This window comes from Caloenas nicobarica, chromosome 1, assembly GCF_036013445.1.
Source record: "Caloenas nicobarica isolate bCalNic1 chromosome 1, bCalNic1.hap1, whole genome shotgun sequence".
Classification (NCBI taxonomy): domain Eukaryota; kingdom Metazoa; phylum Chordata; class Aves; order Columbiformes; family Columbidae; genus Caloenas; species Caloenas nicobarica.
Window position 1 is genome coordinate 135487490 of NC_088245.1, and position 22390 is coordinate 135509879.

General features: G+C 38.0%; 1 protein-coding gene across 1 annotated transcript in view; it reads left to right on the forward strand.

The window, feature by feature from the left end:
• The window catches only part of ROBO1 (roundabout guidance receptor 1), a 313646-nt gene extending 293448 nt beyond the window's left edge, over positions 1-20198 (forward strand). Inside the window, exons 23-29 of the mRNA XM_065628684.1 lie at positions 1907-2051; positions 2371-2622; positions 6001-6410; positions 8173-8325; positions 16150-16458; positions 17720-17919; positions 18536-20198. Of these exons, the coding sequence (XP_065484756.1) occupies positions 1907-2051; positions 2371-2622; positions 6001-6410; positions 8173-8325; positions 16150-16458; positions 17720-17919; positions 18536-18550 (1484 nt within the window). The 3' untranslated portion in view covers positions 18551-20198. The remainder of the gene's footprint in view (positions 1-1906; positions 2052-2370; positions 2623-6000; positions 6411-8172; positions 8326-16149; positions 16459-17719; positions 17920-18535) is intronic.
• The last annotated feature ends 2192 nt before the right edge of the window (positions 20199-22390 follow it).

The following is a 22390-nucleotide window of genomic DNA, read 5'->3' on the forward strand; positions in this document are numbered from 1 at the left end:
TTGGAACCACAGAATACGGTTTCATTCAAAAGTTATTGCTTCTCATATTGTACAACCTGTTCACTTTCAGCTTTGATTTCTGGTAGACGTATGTGAAGTGTTCAGAGCTAAAGCAGAAACTACACATAGGCTTTATTGTAAGTCTGATACTTAGCCTGTTTATTTACATCAAGCCAATTGTATGGTGAGTTATAGTCACAAGCACCATTCCCTGGACTTTTTATCTACTAATCAAAACAAGGGCTTTTGTTTTCACCTTTTGTTCTGCTGTTGCCTTTGGTAGCCTAGTTGCCTTAATGCTAAGCTACGCTCCTTTTTAACTGAGTTGACCGAGGCACAGCAGAAGCATAAACACGTAGACGAGCTGGCTGTGCCTTCGGGTGACCTGAATTCTTGGTGCCCGGGGTGAGGTAAGCATGGCTCCCAATTCTCCCGGCTGCTCAGGGGTGTTCATCTGGAAGCCAGCCTTCTGCCCGTTCCTGGGTCTACAGCATCGGGATGTGGTGCTCAGCCTGTGCTCAACGCTGTTAAGAACAGAAATTCAGCATGACACATCTCAGGGCTATGAACCCATGCACATTAAAAATAAGAAGATGGTATTCTCCATGCTGACACCTGTAACGGTTATTCATAATGCATAAAATTTATAGTCTTATGCCAAGTACTCTAGCAGGAATGGAGCAAGGTGAACAGAGTAATAAATTAATTGTGCTGAACCTAGTATATATCATGGCACTTAGGGTAGAGAATGATGGTTGCCTTGGGATAGTTAGGGTCTTGCTTGATACACTAAGATGCCAGAAAAATAGTTGTACCTAGCTAAAACATATTAGCATCTGGCAGCTAATGTGGCACAACAGTAAGCAGAACTACTGTCCGTAAGAATGGAAAATCTGAGACAGCAGAAGTGAGAAAAATAAACTTCCTAAGTCTTACTGCAATATATTTAATCATGTGTATAAGGCTTAGCTATGGTAATATAAAACCATGCCTCAGTTGAAGAGAGAAATGTGAAGGATTCTAAAATATGTTCAAAAACATGGTGATTTTATCTACAATTAAAGAAGAAACAATGACAAAGAGGGATAAAAATGTATACCGAGGAACAGGGGTAGTGTCAGTTCTGATCACAGCCATGTCCAAAGTGAAAATTCAAGACTACCTGAATAATGGGTCTTATTCAAAGTTATTGGAACTGTTAAAGCTGCATTCTTCTATTCTGAGCTATAATTTCCCAGTAATAATAGCTGAAAACATTTGTACCATACTCCATTGATCTTCTTTTTTCTTTTTTCTGTTATTTTAGTTCTCCTAGCAATTATTTTCAACTGCACCTGCCATTTAGACTAAAACTAGTAATTTCATTGTACCTAAAATGTTTCAGTGGACAAGTACAAATTACATATATTCAGTGACTTAATGCAACAGTGGAACTTTAATAGATCATATCTGTATCATATTGTATTTTAGGTTCGAGCAATTAAATAGTATAAAGGCACTTTAGAAAATATGTCTACAGCTCATTTGTTTTAGATGGTAATCTATAATGTAATTAATAGAAGGAGGAAGCTCACTCTTAATGACATTGCTTGTAAAATTCACTTACGGTTTTATCGCATTCTGACTATTAACAATTCAGGTTTTGTATCCCATGTGCTTTTTCCATGCAATGCAAAGTTACTGGTTAAATTCAACTGCTTATAAATGTAGAGTAATTCTACAAAGAAGCTACAATTACAAATGGGTGTAAAAAGGAGGAATGCCAGTTTATTCCAACTCAGCACAACAGTAAATGCCCAAAGAGTTCGAGAGGGTCTGGGAGGGACTGTGATTATTTTGTTTTGCAAGTGTAGCAGCGAGGAGATACTTAAAGGCGTTACAAGTGTGTATTGCTTTTTACTCACAGGGAGTCAAGGGCACAAGAAGGGTGCTCGGACCCCAAAGGCTCCCAAGCAAGCTGGCATGAACTGGGCAGATCTTCTTCCACCCCCTCCTGCGCATCCACCTCCCCATAGCAATAGTGAAGATTACAGTCTCTCAGTGGATGAAAGGTAAGAAAAATGAATACATCATCCATTTCTCACTTTAATCACTAGTTAATTGAACTATAATTTGCCCTACAAGCTGGCAGTAAGACTGTCCTTCAGTACTGTACTGGTGCTCCTCATCTAGCTGTAGTGTGGCTGTTTAGCGATCACTTACTGGCAGTGGTTTACATCCACTCAGCACATTCTTACCAAGCTGTTTTCAAGAGCACGTATAACGATGTTGTTTTGTTTGTTTTTTTTCTGGGCTATTTATATGTGTATCAGATAGGCTAATTACGCAGTAAAAATTTAAGTCTTTATTTTCTTGAAAAATTAATTTTAGCTATGACCAAGAAATTCCTTGTCCTGTCCCACCTGCAAGGATGTATCTGCAGCAGGATGAGCTAGAGGAAGAGGAAGAAGATGAGCGAGGTCCTACTCCACCTGTCCGAGGAGCAGCTTCCTCTCCAGCCGCCGTCTCCTACAGCCATCAGTCAACTGCCACCCTCACCCCCTCTCCCCAGGAGGAGCTCCAGCCCATGTTACAGGACTGTCAGGAGGATCTGGGACACATACAGCACCAACCTGACCGGAGGTGTGTCAACGCGAGTGTAGCAAGGGAGATGTGACAAAAGTCATCCTGGCCTCACTGAAAATTTTTGCTGAATTCAGTGAGGCCAAGGTTTTCCCCATGATACTTATTCTGTTAATATTTAACTTCTAGTCCGGAACGCTGGAACTATTTGTAACCTAAGAAATACGTAATTAAGTTGGTTTATTATTATACCGTGGAAAGAAATGCAGTATATCACTTTACGGTACATACAATGCTGACACAAGTTAAATTCACAGTCATCAGGATATTAAAGTGGTATCGTTAACACAGCTTACCATATAATTACAGTTCCATTGTTTCCAATAGATTTACTGCATTATTACCATAAAATAGCATGCATTATTTCACAGTAACTGTGCAATTAACTTGTCACCAATAGGTACGAATATATATAAATATATAATTTATATAACCTATAGATTTTCCTTTTCTCATAAATCCTAATACAGGAAATTATTGCTTGCAAAATCTTCTTAACATTTCCACCTACCCTTATTTAAAGGAATGACCAATATTAATAAAGATAGATATTTCTTACAGGGAAATTTTGTTTCTTCTCTGAGTTGCTTTTAGTACAAAGTATTTTGCATATATACTCCAACAGCTTCTCTCCCATAAAACAGTGAATTCTGAATGAGGCTTTTTATGTATGATGCTTACTTGTCTTTCTTTTCATTAAGAAGGCACAGCTTTTCCATCCCAAATTGTGTTTCTTTTATTATTTTTTTTCCTCCAGTGGTTTGCACATATTGTTTATTACCACAAATATACACACTTACCTGCAACATTGTAGTCATACTTTCTATTTTAAGTGAAATGCAGGTCTATTATGATGAAATGAATCTGATCTTGACGAGTAGACTGAAGAATTTTTTTTTTTTTTAATTAATATAGCTTACTGGACATTTATGGGTGTATTTTCCAGAATGTTTTTTGAAAAGTTGATTCATTTTTATGTTTCCCTTTTTAAAGTAAGTGGGAGTTGTTAATCTTTTTTTTAAAGGGCTTCTATCTGTTTTTACTTCTGCTCCCTACTTCTACTTGGTCTGCCTTATTTTATTTTCTTTGTTCTGCATGGCGCAACACTTCTTGTACTGTGTATCTTCTTCTCTTTGTCTGTCTTCCTGAGTTGTTACAATCACTCCTTGTATTAGTGGGCGGCTAATAATATTTTCCTGTAATTTTCATTGACACGGATACATCGAGGCACAGAAGCGTTCACTTTAATCACTTAAGTTTTCTGGGTTGTTTGGAGGTTAAACTAGCTGGACACTAATGGGAAAGGGAAATGCTAAGTGAGCAATGTGTTGTGAGTGCCTTTCCAGAGCCTCAGCTACCGTGTCTTGGAGGGTCGGAGATGTGTACTGACACACAGAATGTAGTAGCCATTGGAGCAGATGTTTGCGAACATGCATAACCAGCAGCAGCTCCCTGGAAAGTAGGAGGTTTGCTCAACACAGAGACACACAGCTAGTCACCATAAATGTCATAAAAGTAGTGACAGAAGTATCTGGAAGGATGTTCCAATGTAAGCTCCTAGGTGATACAGCTTACCCATTGAGGAGACTGAAGCAATAAAATGTATATTTATTCTTCCTACAATGGTTAAGTATAACTTTACTGAAAGTCTTAGAATTGTTAGTGACTACATTTGTCTTTTTATTGTACTTTTTCAAACATTGTTTCTTTTGTTTTTGCTACATCGATCTCGTCAGTTAAAAGATTCACAGAATTCTATTTACTTGATTTGTAAGGCTTGGCTGCCTACCTTTTCCATCTAACAGCGTTGATATGACCCATGGTATTGCTATTTAGGAGCTGGATGTACTGTGCTCAACAGCTGTAGCCCATTCTGGAAGGGGGATTTCTGGTTTTGGATATGGTGTGACAATACTTTCCAATTAAGAATACATTTTGAGGGGTGCCTCTCTGTATTGTTTTGGGAGATTTTGTAAATGGTGGTTTCATAATGAAAATAATGTCTAAAATACTATTTGTCATACTTTTTATTAGCTTTACTTGTAGCTCTGCTGAATATTATCTCAGTTTTTGATCAGAACAAGGCATCTAGAACATGGTTCTGGTGGCGATGGTGTACTGTAATGTTTCTTTGTTCAGTCAGCTTGCTAGAAGTATAGCAAACTGAAATAGAAATCTGTGCTCTGGAAGAGCAGAGAAGCAGAGAAAAAACTGAAGATTTAGTGAGTAGCAGATGATGTCAGTGTTAAAGTGAGAGCTGGGATAGAAGACGATGTCACTATTAAAGTGAGAACTGCTGCATCAGATAATGTGAAGGAACTGAATTCTGTGTGCCCGTGAACCAGCTGCTCTCAATTAGCCTGTCCTGTCTATTTTCAAGAACCCAAGCATATTTTGTAACCAGTTGCCTGTCACCTAATACCAAAACCTAGAGAATACAAAGACTGGCAAATATATTACAAGGACAGTTGTCACAAGAGCTTTAAATTACGGCAGTAGAACTTTATTGGGCAAAGTCTAGTCAAAAGCAGGTAGAAATTCCCATGCAGCAATGGCTTCTAGGATTTGCGGGGAGAAGGGGGCTATTAAACGGTTATTGAGTGTATGTCCCTAACTGACCTTTCTTCATTCCATTCAGTATTTAGTACAACAAGTGGAAAATAGTGGCTATATGGTGAAGTCCAGGGAGGTTGCAGTTTGCTCATCCCACAAAGTATTAGGTTTTTCCTTGCTAAAATTTCCTTTCAAAATTAGTGAATATTCTGATTTATTAAAATAAAAAATTGCATCCTCCCCAAAATAAAAGACTTGGTTTATGAGAGTCGCCTTTTGTCAATGAGATAATAAGAGGGAAAATCAACAAAGGAAAATTACTTTGGAAATTTTTTCAAAGCAGACTGCAGTAGAAATTCCTGGTAAGCAAAGCCAGAAGTACAGCCATTGCTGCACAAAGTATTGCTTCCTATCAGACAAATGGCGATTAAAGAGCATGCCTGTGGCCCTGTGGAGAAAAACTGTTGACAGTGTTACTGTTTGGGACTTTTGAGTGAAGTATTAACTAAACTGAATGTTGATGTAATGATATCTAATACTTCGCCTCTTTAGGCTGGAGACACTATTACTGATGATTTAAGCTCAAAATAACTGAACCCATGCATCTGTATGCATTTTGATATCCTTAAGAGCTAGAACTAATGTTACAGTAGAGAATTCTTTCTTTATATTATCACCTAGACCAATTTAAAAAATAATAAAATAACAGCATCACTTTTCATATCTTTCTGAATCACTGGGATGGCTGGAGGGAGATAATGTTTACTATTTCCTCTGACTGTGTTATGTGGCTTCAGTTCTTCTTACCCTTGTATTTTTATGCAGACGTCAACCTGTGAGTCCTCCACCCCCTCCAAGGCCCATCTCCCCACCACATACCTACGGATATATCTCAGGACCCTTGGTCTCTGATATGGATACTGACGCACCAGAAGAGGAAGAGGATGAGGCAGATATGGAGGTTGCCAAGATGCAGAACAGAAAGCTCCTTTTGCGTGGCCTTGAGCAGACACCTGCCTCCAGCGTTGGGGATTTGGAGAGCTCTGTAACAGGGTCCATGATCAACGGTTGGGGTTCGGCCTCCGAAGAAGATAACATCTCGAGTGGGCGGTCCAGCGTTAGCTCTTCTGATGGATCATTTTTTACTGATGCAGATTTTGCACAGGCTGTTGCAGCAGCTGCGGAATACGCTGGCCTGAAAGTAGCCAGACGTCAAATGCAGGATGCAGCAGGAGGTGAGTTTGTCCTCTGTTTGACGGGAGAAGCAAAAAAATGGCCATCGTGTAATGTATTCATCCACAATCACTTCCTGGATTCCTGTTGTTCTTACAACGTGTAGAAATTTGTGGGGGGTGGTCAATTTACACTAGTGGAAAAGCCAGAAAAGGAGTTTTGGTGAAACAGCTCGAATAAATTGCTGCTCTACATTGTTTTGCGTAAGTAGTTCCTAATTTTTTGGTCGCATTGATTATTACTAAACCTCAGCCCTGCTGGTGGATTTGCACACAGAACTGAATGAGGAAAAAAAAAAAAGGATTACAGAATTCTATCCTTTTGCCTTGTATAAGAGTCCCAGTGTTTTCAGTCACTCTTCATGAGAGATTTAATCCCTCTGTACTGAAATGTCCAAATAAATAGCAAACCTTTGGAGTCATATTTCCACTGGATTTGAAAAAGATCATAATGTAATTGTTTTCCGTTTTTTATTTTGTTGTTATCTTTTGGAGAATGCTGTTCAAGCTCTTACTGCTGTATTGTTGATGTGAACTGGATTTGTGTTGGCTTCATAATTTGACAGCTGTTATTAGTTGCAGTTCAGATTATAGATTATGCATATGCAGCAAGGTTTTATGCATATGTTTCTTTTTTTTTTCTCCTGAATCATCACTGGACCTGTGAAATATAATATTTGAAATACTTATTGGTTCACAACATACTGGTTACTAGTAACACTGTAACCTGACTAGGCCCAATGTATATTGTTATAGTTCACCTAAGAATAACGCAGGGTGGGATGCAGGTTTCAAGCAGATCCATGAATGTTTTGCCAGTCAATCCTATTAAACTGCCAGACCTGGAGAAGAGGTACTCTGTCAGAACTGCGTCCACCCTGACTCCACAGATTTGCAGCCTTCCTCCCGTTTCTGATATCCTCTCCCAGTTAACAGTCCTTTGTTTCATTCCAACACAGCTGTTCATCATGAAGAGTGAGAGGGGAGGTAATTTAGTAATTCTGGATGAAATCCTGGCCAACTGAAGTAGGTGGCAAAACTCCCATTTATACCCACAGGGCCAGGATTTTATCCATTTTTTACATATACATTCATATAAATGTGGGTGTGTACATTTACAGATATTTAGAGAAGGTCTTTTTACATCCCGTTACTCGTACAAATAAATAATTTTACAGTAGTCAAGTTCATGTTATGCAGTGATTTTTATGTATTAGTCGTACCCATACCTGACTATGCGCCTCAAGAATGTGACACTTGTTATCTGCAAATAAGCTGTCGTACATCCCCGATGCATTCCTGGTTATTCACTCAAAACAGCAGAGGGAGGGAGGATCTGTACCCGCAACCTGCTGGTGGCTTGTTCTGCTCATGGCGTGAGTGACCTCGTACTGCCCAAGCTAGGCGACGTGAAACCTCTTTGGGAACTGAAATATTTTGTTGATTCTGGAAGGGAAGAGGCTGCCGGTGCTCGACTGCTGGTGGTGTTCAGCTTCCTGGGGCAGGAACTACCAGCTATCAACCAGCTGGATAATTTCTGTGCAACGAAGCCAACCTGCCTACTGACAGGGTAGCAAATGCTTCGATTTAGTTACAGCTCACTCTAAAACTGGTGATAAGAAGGATGAGTGTTTTATTATTGTTCCAACAGCATATTTTCAGGTTTCGTATAGCTAGGTCATTCTGAAGTGAAGAAACAGAAAGTATGAAACGTCTTATTTTAGATAAGAAGAATAATAGCTATTGTTCTCTTAACAATTTCCAGGCCGTAGACATTTTCATGCATCACACTGTCCTAGACCCACCAGTCCTGTCTCTACCGACAGCAACATGAGCGCTGTTGTAATACAGAAGGTCCGACCTGCCAAAAAGCAAAAACACCAGCCAGGACATCTGCGCAGAGAAGTTTACACAGATGGTGAGTCCACTGAAACGGGTGAAAACGTCAGTGAACCTTTCTAAATATGCATTCAGTGTGTGCGTGTGAAATTTTTCCACAGAGATAACATTATGTTTCAGAATTCAGTGATTTGTGTTTCCTGTTGCTAAACACACTGAACAGATTAATCATTTTAAATGCCTGAGTTCCTTAATATTGCACATTGATGCTTCCACTCCAGAGCCTTGCACCTGTTTTCTGTAGTGTCCTAATCGGCTAATTACTGTCATTATTTAAGAGCCCAGATAGCATAAATAGTAGAGTCATTGAGAATAATATGTAGTTAGGATGAAAATCTTCGTTCACATGACTGACTATTAAAACCTTCAGAACGTATCTTTTCCTGAAAAAAAAACGATTTACCATTCAAATGCTGAGCAACACAAATCAATGAATTTTAATCCTGACCACAGCATTGTTGCAAGCGGTTACTTTGTGAGTAAAAGCAAAATCTAATCATCTTCTCTCATGCCTTCACACGCAATATCAACTCTTGCTGCAAAGGTAGTGCTGGCATTCTCCTGGGAGCGCAGGAGGATAATGCAAACATTGTGATGTTGTCCAGAGAGAGCCTTTAATGAAAATGCCTCAGGTGGTGCAGCTTTTATTAAAGCACTACTTTCCAGTTTTATAAAACAACCCACGGCCTTTGTTGGAAATTCACGTAAGATAAATTCTCCAAGACTTAACCCATCTTGTCAAGTTTGCTAAATTTGCTAATGGGGAGGAGGGAAAGGAAAGGCATCATTCCCTACCTTCGAGTTCTCCAGAACAACAATCTGATTAGGACTTTCATTACCAGTCTGAAATTTTTCAAAGAGGGGCGTCGTTTGCAATTATCATATGAAAGCCTAATATTATAGATCCTTATCCAGGGTTACAAGAAGGGAGTTTTGAGCCACTTCTCCCTATGATTCCTGCCACTTGATGAAAAAATTTAATACGAAGCTCACAGCACGATGAGCAAAAGTAATTTAGCAATGAGTGGTTGTCCGTGCTATTATCTGTACTTTATTCTGAGTATTTTCTCTCACTAGCATCTATCTGATATTAGGCTGCATTAAATACTGGCATGACACCGTGCACCTGGGCCTCTTGGCTTATGCCCAGGCCCCTTCTGTCAGTGAAACTGAGCTGTTGGAATATTATCTGATTTCAAGAGGTTATTGCAGTGGTTTTGTACATGTTTGCTTCTGTGAAAGGACAACACAAGGTGTAAATCCCAAAACTGTACCAGAAATCTAACATTTTTGAGAACCTTGTAGTGGCATTTTGCAAGACTTTGTGGACATTTTATCAGCTTTTGTTCTCTTGAAGAGAATGCTCTTAACTGAATAATTGGCTGAGAATCAAACCTCGATACAAACACAACAGCTAGGACATCAGAAATAAAATCCGAACAGGAGTTTTATGTGGCCATTTTCATCTAACACAGGAATAAATAAGGGATAGGCCTATATTTGCTGACAGGTTTTTGTGGAAGTAATTATACAAAGTTAAATCATAGAGCATTGTGGTTAGATATTGCAATAGATTTGGCAACCATGATCAATATTTGTTTTGTGTTATATAGCACCTGCTTACTTCAGCATATTTTCTAATTAGGTAAGAATTTTCGCTAACCTGTTTAGAGTGCAATATAGTGTGGTCATTTGGGGAACAGCAAATTATGGCTTTAATTTCAGCAGAACTAATAAAACCCAGTTCAAAGGTTGAAGGGCTTGTTTGGTTTTGATTTTTTTTATTATTATTTTTTTTTCTCTCCATACATTTACATAAGCATATTTGGAACCTTACTGAAGATTCTAACCATTCATTTTAATAGCCACATCTAGTATATTGTCCCTTTAGAATTATCTATTAAATTACATCTACTAATTTTTTTCCTTAAGTGAAGAAAAGTGTTACAGAGACGTGAATGAAACATTTAAGCACAAGTGACCTTTCCCAGATATACTTGTGTCTTTCTACTGGCTTGATGTTACACTGTTATTTATCTTTATTATAAAGGAGTGCATTATGCAAGGATTTTCTTTTTCCTCATAGTGGGTGAACATATGTGTACTTGCAGTAGAGCGAAGCAGATATTCTGAGTTTAAGCATTTATTGGTGGCTAGAAGCACTGAACACTAAAAAGAGAAAAATACGTTGCTTCATTACTTTCTCAGCCTTTAAAATGGAATTTAATTTCACATATAAAGAACTTTCTGTGTTCCCAAATTACCTGAATTAGTATTTGCTAGCAGTTTCATGAAATACCAGGCAATGTCATAGAGAAATTACATTATTGGTTGACAGAAAGGATATATAAATAAATAAAGTCTTTGCATGAATGGTGGAAAATGCCAAGAGTGTTTTCAGCAGCCAATATGTGAAAGTATTAAAAAATTCTGTATTATTTTTTTCTTTATACAGTAAGGTTTGTGAAAGAGATAGGTATTTCTGAAACTGTGTTTGTTACTAATGTAGCACTAAAAGGTCTACTACTTCCCTATTTTAGGGAAAGGAGAGTGCTCTCTGATCTACTGTGTTGTTAAAGTAGTAACAGTTTTGTATTTTCTGCTTGCATTACTTCAAATCAGTTTCTACTTCATGTGGAATGTGATTTCTGCTCAGTCGTTTTGTTCCTTGACAGTCACCCAGGCAGTGAAATGTTCTCCATATTTGTTGCTAAAAATCTTTGCTCAGTAGGTGGCAAGGATTAAAATGTATGAATTTTTAATTGCTCTTCATCTAGCCTTTTAGAGAGTTAACTACTAAGAGTGCATTACAAGAACCAACTAACAGATGTATCCTCCTTCTCAACCTTGCCTGACCTACTTACATATTTAATTTAAGAAATCTAATTTTAAAAGAATATTTTTATCTTTTCAAAAATTACATATATGAAATTATCTTCTGAACTGTCTTGAGTTGATTTAGTAGTAATTACAAGCCCTCAGAATTGTAAGCATTTGGATAAAAAGGATAAAATATACTTTGTCATTGCTTCGATTCAGTATGTCTTTCAGTAGAAATTGCACTATTGATAGTTCACATGAGATTTTAAATCCTGATTCTTTTTTAAATCTCTGAGTGACAGAGAAAAAAAATCTAGCATTTTCACAACTATCTGGTTGAGACTGTAACTGAGTTATTTAGCTGTGTTATCAGTGACATGACGTTAGGGCAGCTGAATTTCTCACAAAAGGCAATTGAATATCTGCCAAATATTTCTTTGAATTTTGGCTTTGAAATGTTAAGCTGTTATGCATGCCAACATCATTTGTACTTTTGTCTCCCTCTGCCTGTGCAGTACAAATATCTACTCTGCACACATTTCAGCAAGGTAAAAAATAAATAGGAAGGCATTTCTTACCTCTGCTAAAAACCAGCTATTTATTGAATTATAATAATTTTCAGATACCTGTTCTCTTTGGAGTCCTTACTACTGATTCCATTGTGAGATATTTTGTAAATGTTGGGTTTGATACTCAGGCAGGTTTTGTGAAATGAAAATTGTTTTGATAAAAGTATTACATAAATGTACATAAAGGCAAATAAACCCTACAACCTAAAACCCCACTGCTTTTATTGTGTACAGTTTAAGCCATGTTTCTTGAAAGAAAAAGCGTGAACATAACTTTAGTACATGAATGATCGTAGCTGAGGTTATTATGTGACTAGGGATCTTAAATGATCTAAAAGCTTTACTAAGTCAGGAACAATTTTGTCATTTGCATGCCTGCATAAATACGCAGTTGAAAATAATTCACTCTGTATCTTCCCCAATATTGCATCAAATCTGCTGTTTTCTTCAGGACATGACTGTAGAAATCTACACCCCAATAAAGCTGAAAAGAGAGAGTTGCCTAGTAAGGCCTAATTCCCTCATTTGTCATTACTTACAATTCATCTTTTTGTGATTCTTTGTGGTTTCTCCACTTCAGTTGCAAACTAGCTCAGCAGATTATTTTTCCCCACTGGTGTTTTGCTTATCCCACAATTCCTGTGTTTGTTCTCATTTAGAAAATTTTCATCGCTCCCTTCAAAAGAAAAATGTGGAAGGTTTCCCCTATAGGCTGCACTATGAATCAGTATCCATTAATTGTTTTAGTTACGTGGGAAGCAGTACAACAGTAATACATAGACATGAATGAAACATGTGAGCACAGCTGACCTTTAACAAATACCTCTGAGTTCTTTATATTGGTTTGATGTTGCTTTGTGATTTATTTTTCATTCCTCACAATGGAAGCTTCCATTTTCCTTTTAATAGGAAGTATGCCAGTTTGTACTCGTGGAGGCAGATTAAATCTGGATTTTGTCTGTGATCTGAGCTGTTAAAATAAATACCACAGGGGTGTAATAGTGTTGACCTCTGAAAAGATTTTTTTTCCTCTGTAAAGGATTCTTCTCAGCGAGAAGTACTGTGTTATAATGAAGATTTTTATAGTTTCCCTGCAGGTTGCAAAAATGTTCTCAAAAAAGAATGTCGCTTTTCTTTAATTATCACTGTACCATAGAGCTACTGGCATTTTATGAAACTTTTTATATCAATGCATCTTTCTTTTCCATAGTCAAGACTTAACACCACTTTGTTCATTGTCCTATGGAGCTGGGTAGGATTCTTGAATAAAGTAGTTTGTTCCAAGTTGTATTTTACACGCTACAGGAGAGATGCTGGTTCCTTTGGTATTCATCCAGTGCATCGCGGTGCCACAGCTGTTGGGGGTTGGCTCCAAGGGGGACTGGAAAGGGTGATGTTAAGTGTCTGCACTCCCTTTACATCAGCAAGCTCAACAGAAGGGCTATTCAGTGCTCTGATAACTTAATGGAGACAGTGAGTGGGGAATGTGAGACACGCGATATTGCACGAACAGCTGTGGTTTCAGAAGCCTACGCTCTTGAGTTTGAGTATCTTCATCCACTTACGATTCGGTGTGTCATTTTCTGAGAGAAGACACGTGAGAAGGATGCTTTCCAGAGGAAGGAAAATATTTTTTGAATCTCCTCAGGCTAAGGACGAGTTTGTCTTATTTTTTAAATCTTGACCAAGTTCTATAATCACTAAAAGTGTTCTGCAAAAAGTGGGAGCCATCACCATCTCCAGCATTGCTTTTGAAGAACAGTTATTGTGCTTGATAAGTTTTGGACTGGATCTGACGTGGTCTGATGCACTGAGCTTGCAAGGAACAGATGACATGCTATTCTGAAATCGTCACACGATTTTTCACCGTGTTGTTGAGTTGTCATATGCTCCTTCAGACCAAGATTTTTTTGAGAGATATTGACACTTAAGCTTGCATGGCTATCAAGCCCTGTGATCCAAATGTCTACACTTGTAGGCACATATTGAATTCAAGCATCTACAGGGCTGGACAGCACAGTGAAAGTGGTTTGATTCGCTCTTTGGTGCCTAGAGCTTACAGGGCATTTTTAAATGCATAGAGGAGGTAGTCTGAGTGCTGCTCTGATGTGTAGAATTACGGAGTTTCATTGCTGAGGTTGTGTCTTGGACAGAGGTTACCACTGTAAGCCATGTTTAAAGCATCGTGGATAACAAAAGAATGCAATGTAACTAGTCTGTGCTTTCTTGCCAAAAGCTGTTGTATTTAATATCTTATTGAATCAGAAGTTGCCTCTCCATTTTGCAGTTCTCATCCTCTCAGTTAAACAAGTCCAGACCATTTCCCACAGATCTTTCATTGTTCCTCTTTATAGCGTAATAATTCCCACTCCATAAGTAAAATTATTTTGATTCAGCCACCTAGTATATTCAGGCTTCCGGCTAATTCACATTATGCCTCTCAAGTTTTGGAAATGACAGTGCTTTTTCTTAGAAGACATCTGTGAATGGGGAGTGTTAAATAGATGCTTAAGTGTCAGTATTCAATTGTTTACCTTTAGCTACTCTGCCAAACTCATGTTCCCCAAACCGTCAGAGTTTGAAAAAGAAACTACCCTACAAAGTTTGCAAAGAATATAAAGCCAGTTGTCCAACTTGTTCTTAGCTAAGATGAACAGAAGGAAAGTAGTTTCTGTGTTTCTTGTTAAATGGATTTTGTCCCTTATTCAAGCCATAAATTAGAACAAGGAGAAGTTTTCTTGGTTGCCTGGTTATTTTTTTGTGGTTTCCCCCACCTTTTTTGTGTATGCTTGTTTGGGTTTTTTTGTTTGTGGTTGGTGTTTTATTAGTTTTTTTGTTTGTTTTTTAGCAAGACAGCGGAGTTAGTGCAGCAAGAATGATCTTACAGGTCTCCTTTACCTGAAGCATGTCCAAACTTAGGAAATTAGCTTTATGACATCTCTCTTCCTCATCATCCCATCTAGACAACTGATAGAACTTCCAGTCCTATTTAAAACAGGTCAAGGGCAATACCAAGTTATGTCACCAGTTTAACGTGGAGGATGGTGCCCAGTAAGCCTGCATAGAGCACTGAATGCTGCATTGCTTCACCTTTTCACAAGGCTAGATCAAGTAATTTGTGCTTTGTGTCACTGGAAAACTTCTCAAAAATATCTGGCATCTGCCATATCTGAATTTGTAGGTGTATTTTAGATTACTATTTTATTTCTTATTCAGGAGTACTACCTTTATTTTTGGCACAATTTAGTTAATTTTCACTTGAAATGTCCTCTTGAATAGACTGTGAATTAGCTGTATGTATAGCGATGGTGTTTGAAAAACACAGCTGTTCCAAGATTTTTGTGGAAGCAGAAGGAATGATCAGAAAACGCTGATGTTACATTTTTAATAGTTCTATTTTTTTTAGCAATCTCACTTGAGAATATTAACCTCAGAAACGTCTTCCTTGTCTCACTTTTTTGAGCCTCTTGTTCTCTAACACGCATGTGATTTGTTCCTACAGCTTTGTTGTGAACCTCTTTTGTATTATAACTTCCGTGTTTGACTTTTAGGTTTTTTTCCTTCACATTTCATATTCCACAGAGCACTAGTGTATCCTGCTGAAGAGTCTACACATTCTAGTTTTAAGTCTTAATGCAGGCATAGAAAACTTTGACTAAGTAAAACATATGTGAGCCTTACAAATACTATTTAAAAATATAAAGAATTTTAGAGCGGCCTTATAAATACTATTTAAAAACATACACCATTTTAGAACCACTTCAGCTGTGCTAACTTGAGACAAATTCACAAGTCTTGTGTATCATTTTGGGGGTTTTTTTTCTTCTTCCTGGGAGCTTGTTACTTCATTCATTGAGTGTGGATTTTTTTTAATACCTTGTAAGATACCCAGAGACACCAGAGAGATGTATGTCAGATTAACCTATTGTTTTGAAGGAAGAATGCAATAATTAATATAGTTTATTGTTAGGTATATCTGCAGTGCATCTGAAATGCATTCTTACACCCCAGCCAGCTTGCTTTAATGCTCAGCCCACTGAAGACCTTGAGTAACTATAGCACAAGCTGCTGTGTTGAATGAACTTAGCAAAAATGATAAATATCAGCAAAGATATGTTAATATTTTTAATTCTATGTTGATGTCCATAACTGATATATTAATATCCAAGTACCCAATTTTTTTACAGCTTTTTGTAATGACTTTCAAGAAAATATTGTGTTTTGAAAAGGCAGTGGAAGGTCTTTACTTTGCATTTTCGAAGTTCAAGCTTTGGGAAAATACCCATCAACAGTTGTAACAGTAACATAATACTTTTTTTGGGTGGAGAGAAAAGGGCAGAGGGAAGACTAAAAGTAAACAGGGGATCTGTTTCTTCAGTGGAAGTTAAATATTATTTCTTAAGTTTGTTGGTGTATGATGTCATTGTAATCATCGTTCTTTTTCAACTTTGTAGACTTGCCGCCCCCTCCTGTGCCACCTCCAGCTATAAAATCACCAACCGCCCAGTCCAAATCACAGCTGGAGGTGCGGCCGGTCATGTTGCCAAAACTTGCTTCTATAGAAGCGAGGACAGACAGGTCTGCGGAAAGGAAAGGAGCCGGCTACAAGGGGAGGGACGGGGTGGAGGGGCGACAGCATTCGGACGTGCGGACAAATTCGGGAGAGCGGAGAGAATCACAGGAACAGCAAAGCGATGGGAAACTGCGAGGAAATAAAGCACCAAAACGAGAAGGCACACCAGCAAAAACTCATCTTCCTCAAGGTTATTTTGCATGCTCTGGTTTTAATAAAGTATTGTGTGTTCGTCACAGGGAAGAGGCAGGTCTTTCCAGGTCTTTCACAACGATGATATAAGTGAAGTTAGGTCTGCTGAGTTGTCACCATTGACTGTAATTATTTGTGCTAATACAGGTCACGATGCAGGTTCTCAGTAGCATAAAATGAAAACAAAAGCTTATGAAAAACATAGTTTTTCTGTCTTGTTTTCCTTATGAACCCATCATGTATTAAAGCCAGTGCTGAGGAAGCCGAAACAGAAATTTTCCTCAAGAGCTGTAAGGATCATTATTCTTGCCCCTACCATACATTTATAGTCTAGTTGTGTCTAATCTATCTAGTTATAATCTAATTTACAAGGGAACTGGCTGAAGTCAGATAGTAGATCTGTAAGTCAGATATTTAACTTTTCTACCAAAGAACTGGCACTTGGCCCATTTTTGTCTGTTCATAACCCTGGTCCTGTTTAAAAAATAAGAAAGCCGCAGTAGTAAGGCTTTAGCTGTAAATACTAACTGATATGGCATTATGTGGATCAGACCTGATCAATGGAATCTCTTTATGGAAGCTGGTAAGATTACTGGCTGATGAAACATTAATTTGCCAAGTGTTCACCAAGGCTTTCAACACAGATTCATACAAACGCGTGGTCCTTTTTTCCTACAGGTGTCCAGGACCCATATGGGGTGGCTGAGCACTAATTTGGTTAAATGGGCATACTAGTACCAGATTGGTATTGATTACAGTGGATTACTAGAGAGAAAAGTTATTACAAATTTACCTTAAGAGGATGGTGCTGAAATTTTAAAACATGCCCACTAATTTTGTTTCAAACTCAGTTTGAGAAATACAAGGTCTAATATTTAGATGCAGTGAGCTGCTTGCAAGTATCGTGCATATATTGTCATTTCCTCCTACTCAGTCATATCGAAAATATACTTCAAGGGTTATTTTTTTCTTTATTTTCCTGTAGAACATAGAGCAGTGATCATAAATTGAAATGAAATGGACAGTAATCATGAATTGGTTTTTCTGTGGTGAATGTTACCACGTGAACACTATAAATTTCCTCAAGAAAGCTTCTATAATGCTGTTATGGAAACAGTGCATTCCATATTCCTGTCAGGCATCACTTTAAACCTACTGAGGATCATAAAAAGTAAAATAAATCAACTGCAGGCAGAAATTTTAGGATCACAGTATCTCTGGGCTTGTAAACATAACAATGTATATATTTAATTATACAGAGGACATCCTGCCATACTCTAGACCAACGTTTCCAACATCAAATAATCCTAGAGATCCCAGCTCCTCCAGCTCTATGTCATCAAGAGGATCAGGAGGTAGACAGAGATCAGATCAAGCAAATATAGCTCGAAGGAATGTTGCAGAAATGCAAGTACTGGGAGCGTATGAACAAGGAGAAGAGGAAGAAGAAGAAATGGAGGTAACTGCAGTTGTACTACTGAAGATGACTAGAATAAGGCTATTTTCTGTGCTTAGACAGGTGCCAAGAAAAAACACTTTTGAATTAGAAATAGTGCTCTTCACAGAAATGAGTACATTTATATGTCTAGTTAACCTTATGCCAAATCCAAGAAAGAAACTGTAAGAATGTGTCAAAAATGTAAAAAACAAGTAGTACATAGCATAGTAGAACTGTCACCACACTAAAACCCAGGGAACAGAACTTTCAGAAATACAGTATGAAAATGTGCACTTCACATTATCCAGATTGTTTCAAAAGTGAAAAGAAAGTGTTAGAGCACCTAAGAATGCCCCGCCATTGCCTTTCATATTTTTTGAAAGTTTATAGTTCTAGATTATATTAGATATTAAGGCACGAACTTTTTTTTCTTCTTTTTTAGCTGCCTAATGACATTAATTCCATTTAAATCCTGATTGTAGAATGGGTGTCCAACATGCAGTCATATTGCTGCATGTAATTAGAAGTAGTAATTATTATTGAAAGGTAACAAATCTCTAAGAAGTATGTGAAATAAACTTTAAATAATAAAATCTAACATATAGTCATTTTTGTCTTTTTCTTTTTTTTATTACAGGAAACAGAAAGCTGAAGACAACGACATGTACTGTAACAGGCTTTTAAAATCTAATCAGAAAAAAAAAAAATCACTTAAGATGCCTCAAGTCTGATGATGTTTGATGCCAGAAATAATGTTCAGTGCAATCAGAGTGTACAATTTTTCATTTTTTTTCTTCACGCCATCAAAATGCTAGTTTTTATTTTACTCTTTCTTTGTAAACCCTCTTTATTAGGAATGGCCCTTGCCTACTCCGTAATGTTACGCGCATCACCTCTGCTGCCCAAGAAGGCAGGTGAGCTGCTCTTGGTGGTCCTTGGGCCGGCTGCTGCTTCAGGATTAGAGCAGAAGGGGATTCCAGATCCCGGGAGCCCGCGGTTTCTCCCCAGCGCGGCCGTGCTTGGCGCGCTGCCGGCACGCCAGTGAGCCGATCCATAACGTTGCAAGTAATAACGGCATTGATCAAAAAGATCCCCCAGGGGAACATCATGCAGTATGTTATTTTATTCCGGGGGTTTCGCTGTAGTCTGCAGTTAGTGCAAATGGCATCTTGCAATTTCTATACAGACTTTGGGTCTTGTTTTCTGCCAGTCTCTTGCTAACCTTTTGCAGACGATACAGTTTTACCAATGCAAGTAAAATTAATTTGGGATGAGGTGGCTCTTATTGTAAATATGTACTCATTTTAAATCCCCTGTGGTACTTTGATTTGTCTTTCCATTTTCATCATTAAGTACATTCTTATTAAAAATGTCCTTTGAGAATAGGCAGGAGGTAAGCCAATGTGATTGCTATTTGCCTAATCATGGCATGAGCAACTTTATCTGAAACTTTTTCTAATTTTTGTCTTCAGCAATGCCTATGAAAATGGACATTTTTAATAATGATTATGTAATACCATTAACTGTTACTGGCCCAAATCTCAGACCTCTACTTGTGTCAATTCACCTTAAAGAAGAAGTGCCACTTAAAGAAGTTTTGTTTGATCTTGGCAATTAATTCTTTTGTAATGCACTGCTTATCTTTTTTTTTTTTTTGGTTTTAAAAGCACAATCACTAAACTTTGTTTGTAAACCATTGTAACTATTAACCTTTTTTTTGTCTTATTGAAATGTTAAGCATTTGTTTGGGATATTTTTCATCTTTTTGTTAATGCTCTATGTTTGTATTTGGAATATTTGAATGATGACAGACAATAAAGTAAAAAGCGTAAATGTGGGCCATAATCAAAACACTTCTCACTTTTCCTGGACTTAGAGAAAATTATCAATTTTGCTGTGGCCTCTCTCAACATTGGCTTATCATTAAAGCTGAAATAGAGGCATTAGTTGCATTAAATTTGCCAAATGATGTCCTCTGTCTGTAGATTTTATGATCTTTTTTGTAATTATAAAATTTCTTTGTCATGGGTGCTAATGGAAAAATGTGTGTTTGTTTATTGACAGCTATCAGGACTAGCCCCAATGGAAAAAAAAAAAAAAAAAAAAAGAAGAAAAAAAAAAGTGTTTTGGTGTTTACCGAGGACTGAAATTTTTCATTTAGCTAATTTTTAAAGAAAGGTTCCATAGAAAGGGTGTGCAGTACTAAAGGAACAATCCATGTGATTAATGTTTTCATTATGTTCATGTAAGAAACCTCATATTTTAGCCATAATTTTGCATACTGAGGATCCAATAATCAGAAAAGTAATTTTTGTCACATTATTTATTAAAAATGTTCTCAAATACATTATCTTCCTTGCGTAGTTTCTTGTGTTCCCTGAAACGTAATTCTACGGCCAACTCTGATCGTGTTTCTATTGATAAGAGTCAGAATCTGTTCCATGGAAATCTTGCAGTCCCAGTAGCATGAGCAAAGCAGGAGAGCTGGATGCAGCCTAAGATTTTCCATAATTAAAATTGATTGCCTTAAAGATCTGATTTCTGGGTGCTTCATGAGCTGTGATAACAAAAACGTCACTTAGCCTGCCAATTTCCAGAGAAAGCTGACGAAGAAAATCTGTACCAACAAAAGCATTCACCTCAGGGGTGAGTTACAGTTGTTACAAAGGAAATAAGATCCAAATATGTGAAGGGAATGAATATTATGAGTCATGTATTTGTTGGGGCGTGCACAAATACAAGCTTTCTTACCTGCACGCTGTCCTCCAGCCCTGTAGCCATTCTGTGGTCAGCAAAGTCCTGCTGTGGATCACGGTCAGCTACATGGTGGTCTCTTTTCTGCTCTTGCGTTTTCATATACCTGTACTCTTAACTGATCACCTCATTCCTGCCCTTCCTTACCCTACAACCATCATCCCAGTTAAAAAAAAACCCACCACCAACAACAACAACAACAAAAGAGAAGATAGCCAGCACATTCCAGAAAAAAAAAAAAAGAGTATATCTTTTATTCAACAAAACCTTTTTGTTCCTTGACCACAACACTTCTCCTTTCCCAAGAGCTTTAAAGGGTCCGGAGCCAGATCCTGAGGTGCTGCAGAGCACTACTACAGCACCAAATGTCGTGCCACAGAAGATTGCTAGACCCTTGGCAACTTAATTGGGCACAAGCCTCAAGTATTATAGATTTTCTTTTCAGAATTATAGCTTTGAAGCAGGCGTTAAGTAGAATAAGTTAAGTACGTAATCTTTCTGTGTTGCTTAAAGAGTTGGGGTATTTTCCATCCTCCTGCCTGAGTTCAGACTACCATGTGTTAGAGCTGCTGACAGAATCCAGACGGGTGCCCATAGACCAGACTGTCCCCCAGGAGACATCCATCTGGCCTGCACCTTTCCTTTGGAGGAGGCAGGAGAGGTTGATTTGATGGGTACAGGCTGCTTCAGCAGCTGGTTGTCTTTCCTGGCACTAGGAGCAGCCTTGTCCTTTGGGCTCAAGCCACTGCCAGCCTGTGGAGAGCGAGGTGGAGCTCCAAAAAGAGTCCCTGGGCATGTCAGCCCCTTTGCGCTAAAGCTGAAGCTGCCACCAAGGGTGTAGTGGTGCAGCACAAAACTGGGATGTAGTTGCAGCTGTGGCATGTAAACCTCTGTGAGGTGTATCTGTTCAAAAACACTGGCGCTGCATGCCTGAAATAACAAGTACTCGCTTCATTCTTTACTGGCACGGTGACATACTTGGAAACCACACATTGGATCCCCAGCTGAAGTCCACGTCCATCTGTGTAGTTTCACTAGAAGTCAGACTCCAGCTGAAGTTCTGACCTCGAACAGTGGTAAGTGGGAAACCTTGCCCAATGAGGTTTTTTTATTAAGAGTTTTTATAAATTTGTTTGATGGTCGATAGTGTTCCCACAGAAGTTATTTGGATTGTTTTGTGATTGCATTCAGTTGTGATCAGCAGTATCTTGAGACGGTGCATCGCAGAGTTGTCACAGAGTTCTTGCACCCACACTGGGTCCTCAGTGTATTGTGGTCTTACCAGAAAAACTGTAACGAAGATAAAATATACAACAGTTTGGTATTAAAGTTATTACTTCTGTTAATAAGTATTGATGCACACTTGACTTGGTCTTTGGCATTCAAGTACAGTAAAGCTGGGTCGTTTATGTGTTGCTACTTTACCTGAAGAATTACTCAGTGAGTGGAAAGCCAACTCAACAGAATAAAGTAGCATTCAGAGGTTTCGATTACACTAAGTACCTGAAGAAAACAAGTATTGTACTAGAAAATCCATAGCATTTGCATACTGAATTAATATAATGGATGTATAAGTTTGATTTTTCTTGTAGTGTGTTCTGTGTGAGTTACTGTTAAAACTGACTTTACTCAAAGTAGAATAGTATTTGTTGGGATACTATGGAAGATGTCTAAATAAATCAGAATTATAAAATTTTAGGAAATGCCTTGCACATGTTATAGCATTATGTATCAGTTT